The sequence below is a fragment of the Rhinatrema bivittatum genome, chromosome 1 (assembly GCF_901001135.1).
Source record: "Rhinatrema bivittatum chromosome 1, aRhiBiv1.1, whole genome shotgun sequence".
Classification (NCBI taxonomy): Eukaryota; Metazoa; Chordata; class Amphibia; order Gymnophiona; family Rhinatrematidae; genus Rhinatrema; species Rhinatrema bivittatum.
The window spans coordinates 756,251,960-756,276,545 of NC_042615.1; the positions used below are offsets into that span (position 1 = coordinate 756,251,960).

General features: G+C 42.1%; 1 protein-coding gene across 2 annotated transcripts in view; it reads left to right on the plus strand.

Moving 5' to 3' along the window:
• Positions 1 to 24,104, plus strand: part of PRLR (prolactin receptor) — a 610,827-nt gene extending 586,723 nt beyond the window's left edge. For both annotated transcript variants that reach the window (XM_029578943.1, XM_029578952.1), the window contains 2 exons: positions 120 to 189; positions 14,191 to 24,104. In XM_029578943.1, coding sequence (XP_029434803.1) covers positions 120 to 189; positions 14,191 to 15,117 — 997 coding nt within the window. In that variant the 3' untranslated portion in view covers positions 15,118 to 24,104. The remainder of the gene's footprint in view (positions 1 to 119; positions 190 to 14,190) is intronic.
• The last annotated feature ends 482 nt before the right edge of the window (positions 24,105 to 24,586 follow it).

Sequence of the window (24,586 nt, forward strand, 5' to 3'; positions counted from 1 at the left end):
GCAAATATCTGTGTCTTTATGTGACTGATGGAGGATTAAGTAAAGCTATTTTGTTATCATACAGAATTTAATTTTGTTGATGCTTCACTTTGTTTTCTTTTCTTTTCTTTTTTATTAAGAAAAATGACATGCATCTTCCCACCAGTCCCTGGACCTAAGATTATAGGCTTTGATACACAGTTACTTAAGGTAAGTGTAAAGGCCACATGGCAGTTACATAGATTTAGAATGTAAACATTTCCAGCAAGGAAGGGGCGTTTCTAGTGGGAATAGTTTCCTGAAGGGTAGTTTTGGTCCATCCCTGAAAGGGTGTGCATTTGCTCTAGGGTTATAAAGGTGACTTCATGAGTCACCAGGGGGGGTTGTTGACGAAAGGAACTGGAGAGAGGCAGCAAGTGTCTGTACTCTGTAGGCTTCCTTTCTTTTCTGCTGGGAGAGTGGTCTTGCGCCCTGATATTTTGGAGTGACCTTCACGAGGGACTCTAGGAGAAGTGCACGAGGAGTGTGAAGGTTCCCAGGCCTAACTTAGCCATCTAAAAAGTCTGGTCAGGCCAAAGAGCTGTCGTAAAGCTAGCCAACTACGTTTAGCCAATTAACTTTCAGATAACCGGCTATATTCAATAGTGCACCTGTACTATCCATTATACCTCCAAAGTTAGCCGGATGAGTTTATCCGGCTAACTTTGCTGTCCAGACTGTTTCTGAATATGGACTTCAAAATTACTAACCTGGTACTAGTAATCTGTAACGTATCATTTAAAACAGCCACCGTTCCTGAAGGCTGGGAGGTAGCCTATTGACTCTGTTTAAAAAGGGCTCCAGCAAAATATGTAGACCACTGAACCTGACGCTTGTATCTGGCAAAATGGTAGAAGCCATTCTTAAAAACAAAATCGTTGGCCATAGAAATAGATATAGCTTAGTGAAGAAGAGTCAACTTGATTTTAGCAAGGGGAAGTCTTACCAGTCTTTTAGATAAATAAACATGTAGATAAAGATGAGCTGATTAATATAATGTATTTGGATTTTCAGTTGATTAAAGACCCCATGAGAGACTCCTCAGCCATGGATTAAGAGGCAGTATTCTGTTGTGAATTGGTAACTGATTAAAAGGCCAGAAACAGAGGGTAGGACTAAATTGGCAGTTTCCCAAATGGAGAAAGGTCGTTAGTGGAATACCGCATGGATTACTACTGGGATCTTTGCTGTTTAACATATTCATAAATGATTTGGTAAAGGGAAGAACGAGTGAAGTGATCAAATTAGCAGATGACACAAAATTATTCAAAGTTGTTAAAACATCAGCAGATTGCAGGGAACTGCAGAAGGACCTTGTGAAACTAGGAGCCTGGGCAACTGAACAGCAGATGACATTTAATATGGAAGAGTGCAAAGTAAGGCTCATAGGAAAAAAAATGCACCACCCAGGAAAAAGACCTTGTAGTTTGTTTGGACATTATGTTGAAATCCTCACTTTAGTACATAGCGGTGGTGAAAAAAGCAAATAGATTTTTTTTTATTTATTTAAAATTCTTATAGTCCACACATATACAACAGTCAAGCCGATACAGTACAGTGCGCTTCGGTGGAGCGCACTGTTAACCTGCATTTGGACGCGCGTTTTGGACGCGCTAGCTTTACCCCTTATTCAGTAAGGGGTAATAGCGCGTTGAAAATGGGCGTCCAACCCCCCCGAGACTAATAGCGCCCGCAACATGCAAATGCATGTTGATGGCCCTATTAGTCATTCCCGCATGATACAGAAAGTAAAATGTGCGGCCAAGCCGTACATTTTACTTTCAGAAATTAGCGCCTACCCAAAGGTAGACAGGAGCCCTGCCTCCCAACCTTCAGGAAAAGACTTAAGACCTGGCTGTTTAAACAAGCATTCCCGGACTCCAATTAATTTCTCACACCATCAAAATATATAACACAGCCAGTTCAGTTTCAGCTCTTTGTAAATTATTTTAGCCGTTGTTAACCTTTCCTTTTATTTCTCTCTTCTCCCAGTTCAATCATCCTTGTTATTTGTAACTGCCTTCTTCCGCACTATAGTTCCAGTTTGAAGTTTATTATGCACCCCTGTTTAACTGTAAATCAGCATGATGTGATTGTATCATGAATGCCGGTATATAAAAACCTTAAATAAATAAAAATAAAATAAATAGAATAATTTCTGCCGCCACCAGGAAAGTGCACAGAAAAGCAGTAAAAACTGCTTTTCTGTGCACCCTCCGACTTATTATCATGGCGATATTAAGTCGGAGGTCTCGAAAGTTTAAAAAAAAAATATTTGAAATCGGCCCGCGGCTCGCAGGTTGAAAACTGGACGCTAAGTTTTGCAGGCGTCCGGTTTCCAAATCCGTGGCTGTCAGCGGGCTCGAGAACCGACGCCAGCAAAATTGAGCGTCAGCTGTCAAACCCGCTCTGCGGCCCTAATTTAAATATTTTAGTTTACTGAATCGCGCACACAGGACACTGGCCTGTGCGCGCGCCAGGAGAGTGGGCGCTCGCCCGCTGTCCCGCGAACTTTACTGTATCGGCCTGTTTGTCAGGAATAATCTGAAAAGGAATTGAGAATAAAACGGAAAACATCATATTGACTCTATATCAAGCCATGGTGCAACCACACCTTCAGGCCGATGCAATAAGACACATGCAAAAAATGTCCATCCAAAGTGTGCACCCATTTTTTCAACGCACGCACATCCACCTTTCCTGGGTGTGCAATGCTATATTTTAATGAGCTGCCTTGTTAAAAAGCATCGGGCGCCCAGGGAAGCTGTGCCTGTGCACGCGTTTTGCATCGGTGCGCACATTTGCTCTCAGCGACTCCTCTTTCCCCTTTGACAGCTGATTAGGACAGTGGGGAGCAACCAGGGTTGCCAGCACGCAACACCTCCCAACACATTGCCAAACATGCTGGGTAAGAATAACTTAAAAATGACCCCTCTTGATAACTTCGATCTCCTAGATGATGGATGCCAAGAACTCTGGTGTAGTTGCACTTGGCTGCAGAGTAACCTCTAGCCCGAGTTGCAAAAACAGTTGGGAGGCCACCCACCAGTGTGCTTGTTAGTTACGGGAGTATTGGGATTTCATTAAAGTGCTGTCTCACCTTTTCTGCTACTAAGATTGGATCTGTCGCCAGTCTAAATCACGCCTCTAGATGGTTAGGGTACAGTGATCATGCCAGCCACCCAGCGATCCAGGAAGGTATCTGGCTTACCCATCTCCTACAGGGGGTCATTTCCCCAGGCTACTGATAATGGGCCAGTACAATCCTGGCTACTGATAATGGGCCAATACAATCTTTCTCCTGCCTACCTATCAGGGAAGCAGGAAAAAGCTTCTAGTTTGGCACTGGGGGTGGGCAGCGGTGATGATGAGGCCACGTCAGGGAGAGAAGCGACAGCACCACAATCAGCTCCTGGCAGCCTTCTGTGTAGGAAGAATCACAGAAAAAAATTGTTTTTTCATGAGTCCTTGGTACGTGGCAAGACTTAACACTAGCTCCGGGCTGGAGTTAATTTTTGCATGTTAAAATATACACATCGGGCACAAGGTTATTGTTTGCATCAGGGGCAATAGCTAAAAGCCTCATCTACATGCCATTTGCATATGATGAGCGCTATTAGTTATGAGCAAGTTTGAGTGCACGTTTTGGACACGTTAATCCTCTTTTTGCATGGGGGGGGGGGGGGTAGTCTAGCAAGTCCAAAACCCACATCCAATCACAGGCTAAGTGGAGCACTAGGCTGACCACACAATATCGCATCGGTCTGCTTGAGTATTATGTGCAGTTCTGGTCACCCTATCTTAAGAAGGATAAGGCAGAACTAGAAAAGGTGCAGAGGAGGGTGACAAAAAGATAAAGAGAATAAAACATCACTTCTATGATGAGAGGCTAAGCAGGCTGTTCAGCTTGGAAAAGAGATGGCTGAGAGGAGACATGTTAGAAGTTTATAAAATCATGAGCAAATAAAGGACAGTTATTTATCTTTTCAAATGTTACCAAAAGAAAGGGATCCTCTTTGAAACTAACAAGCAGCAGATTCAAAACAGATCTAGAAAGTCCTTTTTCACTCAGCACAGTATCTATCATGCTGTGAAATCTATTGCCAAGGACATGATCATGGTGAATAGCACAACAGGGTTTAAAAGAGGATTGGACAAGTTCCTAGTGGGAAAGGGTATAACACATAATTAACCAGGTAGACTAATTAAAGCTATTGCTGTCCCTGGGAGTGCGTAACAGGATTTAGATCTACTTTATGGGATCTGTCAAGTTCTTGCAATCTGGATTATCCACCCTCAGAGTCAGATGCTGGGCTCGATGGACCTTGGCCTGACCGAGCATGGCAATTCTTATGAGAAGGAGACTTATTGTGATTTTTTTCTTTTCCTAAATTGCTTTATCTGTTTATTGAAATCTGTGAAGAACTGTTTCCTGCATTCTTCTATTTTTTTTTTATGGCTTTCTTGATTTTGTCTCCATAAGATATATTTTGTTTAGGAACACAATACCCATTGTGTGGACTTGTTTATGACTCTGAGCGTTGTCCCCCACAGTTTTAACTGTCCCCTACTTAAGAATCCTCAATTGGAGTTGTAGCCAGGCTTTCTTCATCCCTGCAACATTTGAAGGTGACCCCTTGCTCTTTCTGGGACTGCCTGAAAAAAGGGCTACATAAGCAATTAGTCTGTATAATTGTCCATATTTGTTGCAACAATTAGTACAACAAATGATTCTGCACGTTGTCAACATGCATCACTGTATTGTCAGTCGCATGTTATCTTTGGGTTTTCTTATGCCTTTTATTCTGGAGTATCTTTCACAAGAATCCTAGTCCCATAGAGTAATTAACAACACATTTATAATCTAGATGTGAAGTTGCCGTAAGCATTTGCTTTAACTTGCTTCTCTGTAGCTTTCACTTGGCTTTAAGATCAATGTATAGAAATTGCTGGACAGTCATTTAGATTGGCAATTTTTTTGGCCTTTTCAGTATAAACCACCTCTTAGGAGGGAGAAAACTCTAGCACTAAGGATTTGAGCTGAACTGTTTGAAAGGATGTAAGAAACTAAGGGGGTCATTTATCAAAGTGCTATATGGGGTTTTCGCATGCAAAAAACACCTTAATGCATGCGAAAGCACCATTATGTTTGATGTGATGCAAATGAGAGGATATTGGGGCAGGAATTTTGGCCAAGTGGGCTGGGCTCACAGTTTGGTGAAGCCATATAGCATAGCTTTTAACTACACCTTTTTCATTTGCATAAAGCTGTGTGACAGAGCTTTATCATGGTTGCAATGTTTTTTTACACATGCCATTTTAAGCTGAGTGAGAGAGAGAGAGAGAAACCATAGTGCTTTCACACTAGATCGGTATTTATATCTCTATGGGAGGCCCACCTAGTCACTCGAGATTTGTGCAATGTTCTCTCAACCTAGCTTGATGACTGCATCAAGCTAGGTTGAGAGAACATTGCACAAATCTCATCTTTGGGTGAGTTTCCTCACTCCGAAGGTCATCAAATCTTCACAAGAGAGCACTGTTCTGTTTGTACGTCTCGCTTTGAATGTCAAAGTGGCACTAACCCCTACGCTAATACCTAAACCTCACCTCAATTTACTAGGGAGGTCTTCCATAGAGATATAAATACCTATCTAGCGTGAGGGCATTATGGCTAGATGCTCTCTCTTGTGTGAAAAAGTTATTGCAATTTGTGCTAAGGTAGTGCTTTACATAGGTACTAGCACAAATTGTAATAAACTGCCTATTACCATAAAACACACCCCTTTTCCTATCACATGCAATATTTAGTGCATTTTGATAAATTCATGCCTAAAATTGACAAAATATTAAGTTAACAAAACTTAAAATTGAGTCAACAAAATTTAAAAAATGAATCATTTTAGCAATAAAACATTAGAAGTTTTATCTTGATCTCTAGGTGCCAATCATCTGAAAGAAAATAAAATAGTGCTAAAAGAAAATTGTACCAATAATATGATACATACATATCATATTTCAAAAGTGCACATGAACATTACCTTTGTAGTACAGCTGAAAATTGGAAAGCAAAGGAAAGGTGGGATATAATAGAAACAGAGCCATGTGTTCTAAGCATTCTCTGTCGACATGTAGGTATGATTTAGCTATAACGAGTGGGTGACATCATCTGATGGCGCCAATATGAACCCAGCTCTCAGAGCTTAGTAAAGACTTTACTGAGTAAGCATGGGTGTCCTGCTCACACACAATACCCTGTGAGCTCCTCAGTCTTCCTTCATCCGAGCTAGCATACGAATGTGTTCCCAGCCTCTCTGTTAAATTTTTTTTTTCTTTTGGCCTTAGTGCTCCATTAGTGCCTTGTTTTTCTTCCATTTTTCTGCCAGTGCCTCGGCAGCTCCTCAAACAGAAATTTTAATTCTTTAAAAAAAAATAGATGAATATTGAAAAGCCCAAGGCCAAGAAGCCCACAGTATGCGGCTTCAAGGTCTGCAACTATAAGCACTGAATTCCATTGCAGATATGTAGTTTGTCTGCTATTGCTGCCTGGGCCCAAACCATGACTCCTCCAACTGCTACAGTTGTGGTCTGATGTCCCCTAGGGCACAGCAACACTTCAACTGGAAGATGGAGGCCCTAAGGAAAGCACTGGCATGTAAGAACCCAAAGCCTCAGTACAAGGCTGAGCAGCAAAGTTGTTCCTTGTCCAGGAGCAAGGCATATCAGATTCTCAGCACAGGAAATTGAGATAGGAATCTTCCCATTCTTGTTCCTGCAAGCACAAGAATGCTTCCCTTCCCCCCCACTTCATGGGTCTGTCTCACGTCAAGAACTGAGCATGGTGCAGAAGCCTGTGGCACCAGGTGAGGCACAAGAAGCCCCTTTTGGGGCTATCCCATTTGGAGCTGAAGAAAAGATGGGCACCATCAGTGAGGGGCTCTGTCAGAGCAGGCCCCTCCTTGTTGCCAAGATGGAAGATAACCTCATTGGTGCAAGTCCCATCATCCTTCATGGCATAGAAGATTTCCATGATAATAAGCAATTTGTTTTATCTGACCCAGGGGCTGACCAGACATCCATGTCTTTGGTGCAGAGTTTGCATTGTAAGGCACAATCAACACACTAGGCATGGCATACCAAAGAGACCCACTGCTGACACTATGGCACAGAAGGAGGTGCTACTGGTGTCATTGATAGGTCAAGACACTGTTTAGGAGTTGTTGATGCAACCAGCATGGAACTCCTAACAAACAGTCACTGCAGCTGCCATGGCACTGAGTTCCTCCTTAGTTTTCAGGCAGCCCTTACTGAGGAGGAGCTAATCTAGATTTCTGAAGAGAATGTCTCTCCTCCAGCTCTGGATAAGAGGATCCCCTAGTCACTGGGGGCCCAGGCATCATAGTTAATGAAGAATTTCTTTGTTTTCATAATCACTGAAAACCAGTGAGAGAGATTCAGTTCTGTCCAAGGTGGAGGAAATTTTCCCAGATAGTGAAGCTGCCCAAAGTTCCACACTGGTATGTATCTTTCCTCAAGAGCTTCCAGCACTGGCAGTAAGTCCTTACAATGAGGCAGTGGATTCTTCTCCTCCATAGCAGTCCCTTCATGTATCGGAAGAGGAAGAAGTGGAATCAGTTCATTCTGAGTTCCTAAGAGAAGTTTCCCCCTCAAACCAGTGGAGATCTCATCAGTTGCCCTCATCCTCATGGCTTAGTGTTCCCTTGTGGTTGTGGAAAGAGGAAGATTTCACAGGAATTCCTTCAAAACACTTGCTGGACTTGCCTTAACATACCTCTCCTCCAAAGGTCTTTGCTACTCCTAGCAAAGGTGTCTTTTAGATAAGGTGTTAAAGACATTGTCCAACAGTGTCAGGAAGAAAAAGGACCTGAGAACAGATGTCTTCAGGTTTTTCAGTTCCTTCAGCATCCAATGGAGCCTGCAGCTATTGTAATTCACAAACTCCTCAAGGTCTTGTAGATGAGGATGTGGCTGATGCTGACATTGTGGCTTTCGGTGATCCAGAAACTGTATCTAAAGTACAGAGTCCAGGCCTTCCCACTTTTTGTGTGGTCCAACTACCACACCACTCTATGGTGGTGGAGTCAGCAGTGAAGCATGCTAAGCACACTCATGATCACTCTAACACGCATACTGGGAAGGGCCCAAAAGCCTTAGATGTATTTGGGAAAATGTTCTTCTAGGAATCCATGCTGACTGATTGGATTGCAGCTCACCAACTTAGCATGGTGCAGTATTTAAATGAATGTGTGCAAAAGTAAAACTTTTTAAGGAATCATCAGACCCAGAACATGTGTACTTCCATTGAACAGTGGAGGATATGGTGGAATGTAAGAAGCACTTCATCAATTCTTCTTACAAAGCTTTTGATACTATGGCCAGGACTTTGGCCTCTTCCCTGGAGACTCTCTTGGTTGCAAGTAAGTAACCTCTGAGAGGATATGCATGATCGCCTTCTGGGCGACAAATTATTTGGTGACAAAGTTCAAGAGATGGTGGTACTGATTAAAAAATACAAATCCACAATACAATCATTATCAGCTGTAACAGGGCCAAGTGAGCTCCTAGTCAATGCCATTGTTTTTCCTTCAAGCATCCATTCTTCCAAAGACATCCCCACCACTTTTTTCAGCATCATTGAGCTCCTCCAACTTTTCAGCAACAGAAGCTGCCTGCTTGAGATCAGTAAAGGGAAAGGAATCACCCAAAGGCTGAGCAACAGATGCAGCCTAATCCTAGGAACAGTTTTTGATGACTGTGAGACCCAACTCTCCACCTTCTTCAGTGGGGGGAAGGGGTCAGTCCTTCTTCCCAAAATGGCTCCATGATACTAATGATATGGGTCATGAAAAGTTTGTCGTGTGGCTTTTGTTTATGCTTTACTCACCATCCTCCATATCAACAAATTTTAGTTTACAGCTCAACCTGGTGAGATCTCAACCTGGATCCAACAGAAGAAAATAGAATAAAGCATAAACATTGGCAAGTTAAATGTAAGACATTGATAAGACAGGCTAAGAGAGAATTTGAAAAGAAGTTGGCCGTAGAGGCAAAAACTCACAGTAAAAACTTTTTTAAATATATCCGAAGCAGAAAGCCTGTGAGGGAGTCAGTTGGACCATTAGATGATCGAGGGGTTAAAGGGGCACTTAGAGAAGATAAGGCCATCGCGGAGAGATTAAATGATTTCTTTGCTTCGGTGTTTACTGAAGAGGATGTTGGGGAGGTACCCGTAATGGAGAAGGTTTTCATGGGTAATGATTCAGATGGACTGAATCAAATCACGGTGAACCTAGAAGATGTGGTAGGCCTGATTGACAAACTGAAGAGTAGTAAATCACCTGGACTGGATGGTATACACCCCAGAGTTCTGAAGGAACTAAAAAATGAAATTTCAGACCTATTAGTAAAAATTTGTAACTTATCATTAAAATCATCCATTGTACCTGAAGACTGGAGGATAGCAAATGTAACCCCAATATTTAAAAAGGGCTCCAGGGGCGATCCGGGAAACTACAGACCGGTTAGCCTGACTTCAGTGCCAGGAAAAATAGTGGAAAGTGTTCTAAACATCAAAATCACAGAACATATAGAAAGACATGGTTTAATGGAACAAAGTCAGCATGGCTTTACCCAGGGCAAGTCTTGCCTCACAAATCTGCTTCACTTTTTTGAAGGAGTTAATAAACATGTGGTTAAAGGTGAACCGGTAGATATAGTATACTTGGATTTTCAGAAGGCGTTTGACAAAGTTCCTCATGAGAGGCTTCTAGGAAAAGTAAAAAGTCATGGGATAGGTGGCGATGTCCTTTCGTGGGTTGCAAACTGGCTAAAAGACAGGAAACAGAGAGTAGGATTAAATGGGCAATTTTCTCAGTGGAAGGGAGTGGACAGTGGAGTGCCTCAGGGATCTGTATTGGGATCCTTACTTTTCAATATATTTATAAATGATCTGGAAAGAAATACGACGAGTGAGATAATCAAATTTGCAGATGACACAAAATTGTTAAGAGTAGTTAAATCACAAGCAGATTGTGATAAATTTCAGGAAGACCTTGTGAGACTGGAAAATTGGGCATCCAAATGGCAGATGAAATTTAATGTGGATAAGTGCAAGGTGATGCGTATAGGGAAAAATAACCCATGCTATAATTACACAATGTTGGGTTCCATATTAGGTGCTACAACCCAAGAAAGAGATCTAGGTGTCATAGTGGATAACACATTGAAATCGTCGGTACAGTGTGCTGCGGCAGTCAAATAAGCAAACAGAATGTTGGGAATTATTAGAAAGGGAATGGTGAATAAAACGGAAAATGTCATAATGCCTCTGTATCGCTCCATGGTGCGACCGCACCTTGAATATTGTGTACAATTCTGGTCGCCACATCTCAAAAAAGATATAATTGCGATGGAGAAGGTACAGAGAAGGGTTACCAAAATGATAAGGGGAATGGAACAACTCCCCTATGAGGAAAGACTAAAGAGGTTAGGACTTTTCAGCTTGGAGAAGAGACGACTGAGGGGGGATATGATAGAGGTGTTTAAAATCATGAGAGGTCTAGAACGGGTAGATGTGAATCGGTTATTTACTCTTTCGGATAGTAGAAAGACTAGGGGGCACTCCATGAAGTTAGCATGGGGCACATTTTAAAACTAATCGGAGAAAGTTCTTTTTTACTCAACGCACAATTAAACTCTGGAATTTGTTGCCAGAGGATGTGGTTAGTGCAGTTAGTATAGCTGTGTTTAAAAAAGGATTGGATAGGTTCTTGGAGGAGAAGTCCATTACCTGCTATTAAGTTCACTTAGAGAATAGCCACTGCCATTAGCAATGGTTACATGGAATAGACTTAGTGTTTGGGTACTTGCCAGGTTCTTATGGCCTGGATTGGCCACTGTTGGAAACAGGATGCTGGGCTTGATGGACCCTTGGTCTGACCCAGTATGGCATTTTCTTATGTTCTTATGTTCTTAAATCACTTCTTCAGCAGAAGGTGATAGATCTTGTGCCTTCTCAGAAGTGTGGCCATAAATTTCATTCCAATTATTTCCTGATCCCCAAACAGTCAAGTGGATTAAGGCCTATATTGGATTTGCGGAAACTGAAAAATGTGTTGATTCGGGAGAGATTCAAGACAAACTCCCTCCAGATGACTCTTCCTTTCATTCAACTGAGAGATGTGTGCTTTGGTTCTGAAAGATGCTTCTGCACACATTGCTATTCACTGGGTCCATCAAATGTTCCTCGGGTTTATGGTGAAGGATGCACATTACAATACAAAGTGTTCCCCTTTGGCATGCGTGACGTCACGACGTTTGTCGTCATGACATGTGACATCACGTCTTGAGCGGCCCAATTGCACGCACAGGGGCCGCTTTCGCCCGTGCAGGCATCCATCTTCGCCAGGAGGCAGGGGAGCCGTGGTCCGTCTCCGCCGATGTCCGTCTCCGGAGGAGGGCTGCGAAAAAAGTAAGTCGTTGCTTTACACTGCCAGTCCTCTCTCCCCTCCTCCCGAAGCAAGGCTGCTTTACGCGCCTTGCTTCGGGAGGAGGGGAGAGAGGACTGGCAATCTCGAGCGTAGGAAAACCGTCCACTTCTTGGTAGCTGTCATTTCAAATGACATTTGAAATGACAGATACCAGCGTGTCCGTGAAGCGTTAGGCCAGCGCACCCAGGATACTGTATAGCGCTCTATATGGTAAAATGGGTTGCGCGGGCCTAACGCTTCACGGACGCTTCTTGGACGCGGTTTGCATTTGCAAGCAATTTAAATAAAGTATCGAGCGGTAGGTGAGCCGGAGTGTGCGTGCGGCAACCGCGGGCGCGCCCGGCACTAACGCAGCTCTTCTTACCGCTCCTTACCGTATCGGCCTGTTAGATAGTTATCTACCCGGAATGGTAGTGGGCAGGAAAGGGGAGAAGAGAAAGCACAGAGTGCATCAGTTTGCCAGAAAGAAGAGGAAAGGTCAATAGCGCATACATGCCGATTTAATAAAAGGTGTGGGAGAGCCAGCGCTCCGAGCTGAGGGCCCACTCTCCTGACGCGTGCCCAGGCACCTCTCCTGGGCGCGCGATTCTGCATTTAAATGAGGCCGGGCGGTAATAAGGAGGCTCTAGGGACAATAGCGTGTCCCTAGTGCCTCCTTATTAGTGGAAGAGGGGGTTGTGAGCGAGTCCGACGACTGATGCTTAGTTTTACCGGCGTCGGTTTTCAAACCCGCTGACAGCCACGGATTGGGAAAACGGACGCCGGCAAAATTGAGTGTCTGGGCAGATTTTTTTGTTTTGTTATTTTTTTTAATTTATTTTTGGTGCCTCTGACTTAATATCGCTAAAATGCCAGGTCTGCGCACGCAAGGTGGGGGGGACAACTTTCCTGCCGTCCCCCTATCCCTATCCTAAATACCCCCAAATTTGTTATCCTACCTTTTGCTCCTGCTTCTGAGCAGGAGCGAGTTGCGCGCGCCGGCACAGCAGCAAATAGCCCCTGTGCCAGGTGCCTCTAGCCCCGCCCCACCCCCTGGACCGACCCTTTGGTTAGCCCCGGGACTTACACGCACCCTTTGAAAATTGGCCCGGTATGCATAAGGCCTGGCCATGCACGTAAACCCCCGGGTTTTACGCGCGTATGTTTTTTAAAATCCGGCCGTTACAGTATAAGGGGTAATAATAGCGCAGCCAAACAGGAGCTAAACAGTGTGCTCGGCCGAGCGCACCATTCTGTATTGGCCTGAGAGGTAGCAAGCCTATGATACATTCTCAGATTTAGGGTGGAGAGGGTGCGTTGTGTCATCTTCGCTACATCTAGCAAGGATAAGAAATGATTTCCTGCAGACAGTTCAGCTTGTATGGTTGAGAGCTGGATGCTATCTTTAGCACAGTGGGTAAAGGAAAGGAATGGTGATGACCAGAGTGAGAACAGAATATGCGGTCAAGCTTGCATGGGAGATATTCTTGCCTACAGCAGCATCAGCAGGAGCAACCCAAGCAGGCTGTGAGCCCGGTTGTTCTTATTTGCAGACACCTACTATGTCACTATGTAAATTATTTATCATTTCTGTAAGCAGTTCCCATTTCTGGCCCTACAGCAGCTATGTTTGCCAAGAGGAAACAAATTACATCGTGCACACTGGTTTCTGATTGTTTCATGCAGTATGTTTGAAAGATTTTGTGATACCAATGGCCAGTATGGACTAATTGGATGCATTAGCAGAAAACTGGAGTGGAGTAGAGAATTCACACATAAATTAGCAAATACAGGGAAGAATGTTTGAACTAAAATTGAAACTGTTCAGTCTCAGAAGAAACACTTAAAGATCACTGTAAAGGTTTGAAATTGCTGGCTGGAGCTCAGTCATCGTACTGATGCTGTGGTGTCCGCTCTTATGCAGGAAGATTAAATGGACTTCGAGCGGCGCAAATGAGCCGCCCCTGCCTCTGCCTTATTTTCTCTACAACGGCTGTAACCAGAAAATTTCTCCTGCATGGATTAGCATCACTGCATTTATCTGGCTGACCTCCGGCTTTAAGCCTTAGCCTCGGTTACAGCTTCAAAGAATTCATTTGTGGGTCCTTGGCGACGCAGCCCCACTGGCGAAACACGGACGTGTTGTATTGCTGTTAAGTTCTCTATAATAAACAAGTTCAGCCAGCAATTTCAAACCTTTCCAATTTCAATTTTAGTTCACACATTCTTCCCGGTATTTGCTAACTGGATGCATGCCATACTGTCACCCTCCTGCTAACATGCTTCCAAGGGTACAGAAAATTGCAGGACATCAGTTTAAATAAACTTAAAAGTAAATGTTTTCATTAAAAGTAATGCAAGAGTTATGGTAGTTTCTGAAGAAAATTGAATTGTAATGCCCATTTAATTGTTTCAGTTTAAGACTTATTTAAAGATGATGTATATGTGATTTTTTAAGACACATAGCACACTTGAAGAAAAGACCTATTCGGTCTTAAAAGTTCATGTCCAGTAACGTCTTCAGGTATTTCATTTGAGTGTCTTATTGAAATAGAGTAAGCACTTGCTGTGAATGTTTGAAAGAAAGCTCATTACGTTAATGGTAGTGTTTCAAAATGTAATCTTCAGATCAGCAATGCTGTGTCCATTGAATCCCATTTAATGTTTTGTCTTCTCTAACTAGACTGGGAAGTCTGAAGAGCTACTGAGTGCATTGGGATGTCAAGGATTTCCCCCAACATCAGACTGTGAGGAACTACTGGTAGAATATTTGGAAGTAGATGACAGTCGGGAACAACTCATATCAAGCCATGATAAGGGTCACCCAAATCAAAATATGAAGTCACCTCACATTGAAACAGACAATGACTCAGGAAGGGGGAGCTGTGATAGTCCCTCTGTTCTGTCTGAAAGGTGTAGAGGAAACAAAGTCACTCCATCAGCCTTTGAAGCAGTTGATGCTGATGTTACATTTGAAAATACTGCAAGGCAGACCAGTAGTGACTGGGCAACTCAGTGCATAGCTCCAGAGGAGAAATCATATACCTGGCCTGAAGAATTAATGCCCAGTAGTCATACTCCCAAATCCTCCTACCACAATGTTACGGAAGTATGTAAATTGGCACTTGGTGCCATGAATGTTAATATGTCTCCAGTTTTAATGACAAATGAAGAGGAAGATCAACCAAAGTATTTTAAAACCATTGAAAGTGTCATTGAAGAAGACAGAAATAACCAGAATGAGCTGAAGGACTTGCACTCCAAAACTAATGACCATGAAACAATCTGGTTTTTGCCCCAGGAGAATGCACATTTTCTGTCTGCTAAAACAATGGATTATGTGGAAGTTCACAAAATCAGCCAAAATAATGCATTGGCACTAGTACCAAAAACCACAGAAAACAATGACAGAAGCAAACAATATTCTGTTTCAGGGCCCAATAAGGAATACACAAAAGTGGCAAGGGTTGATGATGGCAATATTCTAGTGCTCATGCAGGATTCAGGAATGCCAAACCTGCCCGTATTCCAAGACTCTCACAAGGAATATTGTCAGATTTTTCCACAGCATCAAACCGAAAAACATATGGACAACTTTCCTTCAGTCTGAGGCAAGAACAGAAGTCAAGCGTAGTGGATTGGGCTACAGAGATCCCACAGCATTTTCACCTTAAGTTAAATGAAAGTTGGGTTGTTAAATAATACCTGTTTCTTCAGGTAATAATACAGAGCATATTAAAGGCAGTCACAATGAGATGCTTAAAAACATGATCTAGAATACTAATACAACTAGAGCTTATTTGCTGCTCCTATCTTTCTATGCTTTGAATTCAGTCGGCTACCCACTTTCTAAGAGCTGATGGCAGAACAAATTATTTTGTTTTATAATTGTGATTTTTACTGTAGGTGTCCTTCTTTTTTCTTAAAAGGGACAAAATCATATGTATACTAAAATATAAGCACATGGCTTAGATTCTGTGGGAAAAGACCAACAGGTATAATGTAGAAAAGGTCGGGTTATTTGGTTATACAGTTCTTACAGTATTCAGTACCAGGTAAGGTCAGGAGTACTGCATCACGTGCCATGAAAAATTATGCTATAATCAAGCCGTTGAATGTCATATTTCTGTTATCTATATATATATATATATATATATATATATATATATATATATTACAAAATTTATGCATCACAATATTCAAAAGGAGGCTACGAGCTTCTTACATTTTTACACGAAAAAAACATGCTATAATACTGGTGCAAAAAAGGAAAAAGACCTGGTGCACCCAGAGTAAAGGATCATGAAGGATCAAAACTGTTGGTTAAGAGCATAACTTTCCTGTTGCCTATGAATGGTGTACCAGCTCTTTTCTCTTTTGTGTTATTAATACTTCATTTCTAGGTTTTATAGCTGCAAGCACCCAGTGTATGAATTTTTGATTTGGGGGTACATTTTCTCATTTGGATGCAATTGGTTCATTATTTATGTTGAACTATAATGTTGGTCCATTAGCCTTGTAAGAGCTTATAATCTTGGAGTATTATGGTGATACATGTAGTTCTTAAAGAGATTGAGAGATCAAGAAAAGCATTAAGTAGCAGCGTTTATGCACAACTTGATGGACTCCTTCAATACTTTTTCATCCTTTTTGAGCAAGGACATTTGAAAGGCTAGAAGACCAGCATGCTATACATTGTTATCTGAAGTCATAATTCTCTTTTGAATTACTCTAGCATGTTGTGGAATTATTGTGAATTCATAAGACTGAATCAAGGAAAGGTTGCTGTGAATTATGGAGAGCTTGTTGAATGAAATCTCATTTTCAGTGAAGCCTCCAGGACTTTTAACAATAAAATCTACAAAACTAACAATTTAAACTCAAGCATGCAATCAAATACAAACATTCAGAAATTTTATTTGCATTCCTCTAAAAGACCCTCCAGAGATGGTGATAAATCATGGGTTCTAATTTTCTAATATTAATGTATAGCCAATTGTTTGGAATATGATCCACTCCCATACCAAAGACAATTGTGGACTCGATTCACCCCACGCCTGTTGTTTTGGGCCTCCATTTGGAGAATAGTGGCCGAATATTACGTTTTGTCAAATATCTACTGTTGTAAAAAGGATTATTTGAAGTGGAGGATACTGTCATTTATTCAAGGAGAGCAAAAACTAGTTCCTGTTATCCTCTATGGGAGGAGAAATGTAAAATCTTTTATTTTCCACCCCATGTAAAATCTTGGGAACTAGGCCTAGCCATTTTGTTTGCTTTTACTCTTTCGTATTCTGCTATGATGGAATGCAAAACAACGTGCTAGAAGTGAGAAGGTAACAAGTTATTTTTCTGAGCAGTTTCTCACTGTTTTTAAAGACATGGTATCATAATCTCCTCCAGAGATCACGGCACTGGTCTTTTCGAAAGCATCACGCTCGGCACCTCCGGATGCATACGCCTGCTAACACATGCACGCACTACACATGCCCCTTCTTGTCATACATACCTCACACTCATGTAAACTCTCACAGAGATGATACTACCTTGTATCAGCCCCCTTACACACGCACCCATACACAGCAATCTCACTCACGCCCACTCTAACCTAATAAAAATAGAGTCAAGACAACAAAGTTAACAAAATTCATAAAAATGTTGCTTTGTTTTAAGTTCTGAAAATGTTAATCACTTTACATTATTTTCCTGTCTGCCATCTTATGGGGTTGAGGGTGACAGATCCCAAGTGCCTCTCGCAGGAGACTGAGGGGACCACCTCCTTCTGTAAAATGTGGACTCCTGCTTTCAGAGCTGGAGGTGCAGAGAAAAAAAAATACTAATTAGACAAGTGGCACATCAGGGAACACAGAAAGCAGCAAGACATAAGGAAGAAAGTAGGCAGTGCCTACACCAGCACCGAAAAAAGAGGGCTGAACCCTGAGAATTGTGTCCACAGATTCGAACTTTCAGTTACCTGAAGTTTCAATATCTTTTTAAGCTGCCTAAGGGAACTAGGCACAATAGTTAGAGAAAACCCAGATGCCACCATTTCTGGTACTTTCTGGAATTTTTTTCCCATTTTTTTTCTGTCGGGGAAAATAAAAATGAAGAGATCCCTAAGAGTCCTGTTTTTGAAAAGGTTTTCTCCCATCCTGTGCAGAATGCTTTTGAAACTGGGTGAAAGGGCAAGATCCACTAAGGTTTTTCTATCGGAAAAACATCTTGATAAATCATGCCCTATATGATTTGGACTGTTAGGGCCCTATATAATGAAGGATTTCTCCCATGTGCCTTTGGGAAAACTTCTAATTAAGCAGAGCCTTAAATACAAAAAGGGTATTGCAATAATGAAATAGTACCGCATGTAATGTGCTTTTAATGCATTCTTAGCATTAGAAAATTGCATCTTTCACTTTATTAAGAATTCTAAACAAAAGTTTGCTTGTAAAATGTTGGAAATGTGTTTATATAATAATATATATAGTATAATGCAGAACGTAATCATTGCAAAGTAACACACTATGATAAATTCTTTATTTTATTTTGCTGGGCAAAAATGTACCCCAGCGAGGTCTTAATAAAATAAAACCAAGTCAAAGCTCCCCAGATGTAACCACTGCAGGACACTATTTAATAAATTGCCTTATTGTAAATAACACGTATATAAAATGATACATTAGCACGAGCCCATGAGCTTGGTAATGTATTTTTTGGATACTATTTTTCTATCGTTAGTTAAATTATTTTCTAATTTCCCAGGGTCGGGGTCTACCATGGAGTATCAATACATTATTTCGCTAAAGCACATGGAGCTGATGTTTCGTGGACAATTTTCAGAGGCATCTAGGTTGCATTGCCTCATCTGAAACTTGCCTGCCCCCATCCCCTCCATGCCACCAAACGTCTGTGTGTTGTTTCCTAATGCAGGTACTTCTTTCCATGTCCTAAAGGGGATGGGACCAGGGAAGGGAGAGTGCATGCAGGGATTTCCTTTTGAAAGCCCCTGTGCCTCTTTTCCCACGCTTAGTTTGCACCCGAGGGTCTGCAGGTACCCTATGTGCCCACAGTCTTTAGCTGACCTGAATTTTCTAAAGGATACTCTGTGGGGAGTTCCCTTTGAGAATTAGCTTGCAGGTCCACGGGTGCCAAGCCCTTATGGACCTGCAAGCTCTCCAGGCAATTTCAAAATTGCCCCATTAATATGTTGCAATTTCCATATTGAAACACTGACATATTTATATAAGATTGTAGGTTAAAGGAGGTGTTTTGTAAGCTCAAAAATGGAGTACGATTTTAAATAATGATTCTAGGATAGGTGCAATTTTTAGCTGTTCTTGAGAATCACTATCTATGAAAAATAAATGTATAATCTTATATTTTGCCTTTAATACTAGTGTGATGTTGGACGATTGTATATATTTATATATATTTGATTTAGAGTTATGTCAATTGTTTTCTTGTACTGAGGCAATCTCTCATTTTTAAAGTGCTCAAATTAAAGTACAAAAACATATTTGTTAATAGTACTACAAGTTTCAAGGGGAAAGTAAGCTTACTATGAATATGTTATTATATTAAAATTGAGATCAAAGCTAGCATTGATGAACTGTTGATTTGGCTTATGGAGAATAGTAGTGATGTTTATACGAGAGATACATTGAACTATTTCAAGTAACCTATAGTTAATGCAACAACTGGTTAACCAGCATCTCTGCTTATTAATTAATCTGTTAGGCCTCACACTGCTTCCATGAACTCAATATATTGAGAAATACTATGGATTCTATTCAGAAAAGCCACTTTTTGAAGCATTTTTGAGCCATGTGAAATGGGCAAGCATCTGAAGACACTCTGCTAGCACCAGGGAATGTTTTATTCTGTCCCGTACAGATTTACTCCTGGGCGGAATTATTTCCATACCTTAGAATTTTCAGAATTTTGCAGATCCAGACAAAAATGGTGGGTCGCATTGGATACCTTCCACTGTATAAGGCACCCAGTGCATCCAGTAGAAAAATAAGGATTTTCTTTTACTGTGGACCTAAAAATGGGAGAAAATCGTACATCAATGAGACATTAAGAGATCTGTTCACAAAAAGGGAGAAAACAAATTTAGCACATGATTTGGCTGGCTATCACATATTACAATTACCAATTTATTCCCCAAAGAATAAGAATATCAAAATATCTCAAGCTAAGGCTATTTTTAACTCCAGCTGCAGGCTGGGATATTTTCATTTCCATGAAGAGGACAATTTTCAAAGCAATTTACATGGATAGAAAGCATTTGACGGGCATTAATCACCTTTCTGAAAATTGCCCTCCCTGAAAGCATTCTTCCACAAGGCATGGACTTTCCACTGCATGAGGAGAAGGCGTTCCCAGAGGCGCGCGTGCAGGCCAGCGGAGGAAAAGTCTGCACTTTCAACTCATTGTGTGCACTTTTCCACAAAACTCTACCTCGAACATGTTTGCTTTGAAAATTGGAGCAAAACTTTTGCATATAAAGTACATGCGTGCTATAATCTAGCACAGACAACTTAAAAAGTACCCCTGAAAAGCAACTTTTACAGAAATGAGCTTTTCAAAAATTGCTCATTCTAGGTGTGGTAAAAGTACATTCATTGGGTCTCTATGCATGTACTTTTAGCCATTGTAGGGAGAGGCATTCTTAGGGGTGAGATCAGAGAGGGATTTGCACTTATGTGCATACTTTTGAATTTTCAAAGTTATGCATGTACATTTTCCTCCGAAAAACTTTGCAAGCAAATTAGCAGGTGTAAATGTGTGTAGATAGATTTTCTAGGATAATTATCAAAGTGAAAGTAAGCACACGCATGGGCCTACTTTCACTTTCAAAACTGGTGCAAAATCCATAGGTAAAAAGTTCCTGTGAACTGTGCACCAATGTGGGCAGTTAGAAAATTACCCCCTTAGAGGGTAATTTTTAAAGGGCCTGCTGGGGGTAAAGTAGTGCTTTATCTGCAGAAATGGCCTCTTAGAACATTGTGCAGCTGATTCACACATAAAATTATGCACATATACACTGCATGCACGCACATGGGGGAGTGTTCCAGGGGGTGGAAGTTGGGCAGGGTTGCGTGTAAATTCTCTTGGCAAAACAACGCACGCCAAATAGCAAGTATAATTGTGTGCAAATAATTTTGCCAGGAAAAGTTTCAAAGTGGACTTACATGAAAATTTGATGTAACTTATGCTTATGTTTGCTGGCTAACTTATGCACAAAGTTACAGACTTCCCCCTAAATATGTAGGAAAAATCTTTGATCAAAATAAATGACTTCAATGCAGCTTTAATGAGATATCCGCAAAATATATCACCCTTTTGTGAACAGACCCCTCAAAGTGTATGCAGATGAAAAGGTTTAGACATGCGTAGCCTTGAATAGTTAATTTTGAATGAATAATTTCCCCTTCATCACCTGCAGGGGTGGTAAAACCTTAAAGGTGAATTTTAAAAGCCCTGCGTGCGCATTCATTAGAGGATGCACGAATAAGTCGGGCCTGCGCACACCAAGCGGAATTTAAAAGCTGCCCAGGCACGCGCGTTTCTCCTGTAGCCTGCACATCTCCAAAGTTTTCAAAAAGGGGCATGAGCCTGGGTCCCCTGCCGCATAACTTTCCTTCTGCTATGGATGACGAGTAAGTTAAAAAATAAAAGGATCGAGCCATTTCTGAGGGATTTAAAAGGCCTTGGGTAACTTCCACTGGAGTTACCCACTTGGGTAACTGGAGGGAGTGTAGGCTATGAAGCAAGGGGAGGTTGGAGGGCCTAGCTGTTAACTGGGCACGTGCCCCTTTTAAAATCCCCCGATTTTCACGGTAGAAGTAGAATTTGCACACTCATGTGTGCACCCACTTAAAATTTGGTGCACACGTGTGTGCGGCCAGACTATTTTATAACATGCATGTGCGCGGGCCAACATATGTGCACAGATGCAGCCCTGGAATACCAGGAAAACATACAAAAATCACCAACCAGGATTCAATCCAATGGCAGCCAGCAAAAGCTGGTAGGCCCAGCAGCAGACTGTGTCTCACTCATGGAAATAATGAGGTCCACACCAAAAATTGTTGTTCAAAAGCAGAGAGAGAATTTACTTAGAGTCCATAAAGTAATCACAGTCCAGAGAAAAAAGGCTGGAAAGGTCAGCGTACAATCCAAGTACAAAAAAAAATAAAAAATCAAGAAGCAGCCTATCAGAGCAGTTCAAATAGTCCACCAAATTACTCACAGTTAGTTCACTCCTCTAAGTCCAAGAACTTTGGACAAAGTTCTCCTTGTTCAATTACAGGAAAGTCTTTTATCCTCCTCTAGGCTCCTGTAGAAAACAGTTTTCCTTGAGCTCTATTCACTTCTCTCTAACTATGGGCTTTCCCGAGCAAGATGGGGTCCCCTTTGATCTTGGGGTCTTTACCCTCCCAGCCGGCACACAGTCAGTACTGGCAGGAGCTACCTTTGCTCCTCCAGCAGCCCCTAGACTCCACAATCCAGCCCTTTAACTCTTCCAAGCTGCAATGCAGAACTCTTCAGTTCCTTCAAAGACTTCACAGCTTTTTGTGCCAGGTTGTATCTCAGATCTTCTGAGAATCTTTGGACAGCATCCCCGTTTAATCTCTTTCAAAACTCCAACAAGCTCCTATATAACTTCCCTCTGTTTTATATCCCTCCAGAAACCCATCCCCTAGGACAGGGGTGGCCAGCTTCGGTCCTCAAGAGTCAAAAACAGGCCAGGTTTTCAGGATATCCACATTCAATATGCATGCACTGCCTCCACAGTATGCAAATCTGTCTCTTGCATATTCATGTTCTCTCTACCTAGCTTGATGCACCAGCTGCAATCAAAGGAGGTAGAGAGTAAATGGTACAAATGCGCACTCTTCTTTCACCTTTCATCCCTCCAAATCATATTACATCTTCACTGATGGTAACTGTGCTGTTCGTATGTATGACTGTGCATGTAAAACTGCCCCCCAAAACCCATCTCACCCCCCCCCCCCCCCCCCACAAACCTCACCCTGAGTTACTAATGCCCCCCCCCCCCCTTTACAGTGGTATAAATAGTAAACTTTTTTTGTGAGCCTCTTTAGAGGCTCGCTCTCTCCCCAGCAGCCTAAACTGTTATTTGCAATTAAAAACAACACCCCTTTTTTATGACTGGCACTATTTTCGCTATATTTATAGCAAAATGATGACTCTTGGTCTCAGCTTTTTTGATACCGAACGATTTCATGTAGTATTCAGCACTGTTTAATGAATAAACCCCCAAGGGAGTAGTGATTTTTTTTTTTTTCTTCCCCTTCTCCCACTTCCAACAAAAGTATCAGCTTTCACTCCTGCCTCATTGATTAAATTGACAAAGTACCACAGGATGTCAAACGCATAGAAACAAGATGGAAATCAGCAGCAGGCTCATTTGCTAATGATTTGCGCCAATTTTCCTCCAGGGCAAAACATTTCACCAGACTTATCAATAAAACGATTCCATTGTTTTCAATGACACACAACGCCACTGAGAAAAATTGGCACAAAACTTTAAAAAATGAGCCCCTTTACATGGATTAGGCCGTTTTGGTTGTACATGTTGCCTCTTTCCTATTAGAAACTGTTCTTTCATTTATGTTTAAAGAAAATGGGAACCGGCCTGATGATTCAGTATAGTGGCCAGTCTTGAGGTTCACAGATATCATGTTCTGAAGGGACCTGTGGGTACAGGCCCCCTACCTGAGGATTGTTCCTGCAATGGGTAGGCTAGATAATAGGGAGGAGAGGGTAAAGAAATAGAAAAAGTGTGTGCTCATAGCATATACCCAGTTGTGCAAACAACATTCTGTTTTACAGGAACTTATATGCAAGAAAGTCCTGGCTAGATGGTACATGTTTGCTCCAGCTATGTCCCCTCACTGTTTCCGTCACGGCTCATTTAATCCTCTGCCTTTGCACATCCCTATCACTTTCCCCAGCCTTATATACTCCAGCAGTGCTAGCAAGTTGCAGCAAAATCTCGCCCCTGTACCACCAACTGCTGGTCAGGTCCATTTGCAATTTCTCAGGTAGGGCAAGACCGATGACAATGAGCCAACCCACTAATTTTCAGTGAAAATCCTTAGACGTTTTTTTACGTGGTGAGGGTGTCACAGGCAGACAGACGGATATGACCAGGGCATTTTCTTACAGAAAGAATGCCTAAAAAAGGCAGGATGAGAAGCCTTAGTTAGTTGCAGTTGAAAGCTGGCTGTGCCATCCCATGAGCAAAGGCCAAAGAATCAGGAAGAAATTACTGGGCCAGGAAAAAAAAATATGAATAAAGTTAAATGACATTGTGTTCCTATTTGGAGCATTTATGGTGTGTAGGAATTCAAAACTGAAAAAAAATAATTTAGGAAGAGTTGCGCTCAGTTTTTTCTAAAGCAAGGCATCATATTAATAAAGTTTAATTGTTTTCAAACCAAGGGACCTGTTTACTAAAGGTTTTCTTCCATTTTGTATCTATAGGAAAAATGCTTAGTAAATAGGGCCCCAAGTCACAAATATATAAAAATCTATGGGGTAGATTTTCAAACGTGCGCGCGGGCATACATGTCTGCGTGCTAGCCGGCGCGCACACATGTACACCCGATTTTATAACATGCGCGCGCAGGCACGTGCATGTTATAAAATCGGGGGTCGGCGCACGCAAGGGGTTGCACAATTGTGCACCTTGCTCGCGCCGAGCCCAAGCTGAGCCGCACTGCCTTCCCCCCGTTCCCTACCCCCCACCCCACCTTCCCTTCCTTCCCCTACCTCCCCCGCCCTTCCCCCCTACCTTTTTGTTTTTCTTTTATATCCAAACTTACCTCAGCCCTGGGGCTGAAGTAAGTTGTCGGCCGATGTGCGATCCCTGGCACAGCGGCCGTGCAGAGGCCTCTGGCCACGCCACACCCCGGACCGCCCCTTTTTGCAAGCCCCGGGACTTACACGCATCCCGGGGCTTTACACGCATCGCTAGGCCTTTTGAAAATAGGCCCGGCGCACGTATGACCGGTTACATGCGTAAATCCTTGAAAATCTGGCCCTAT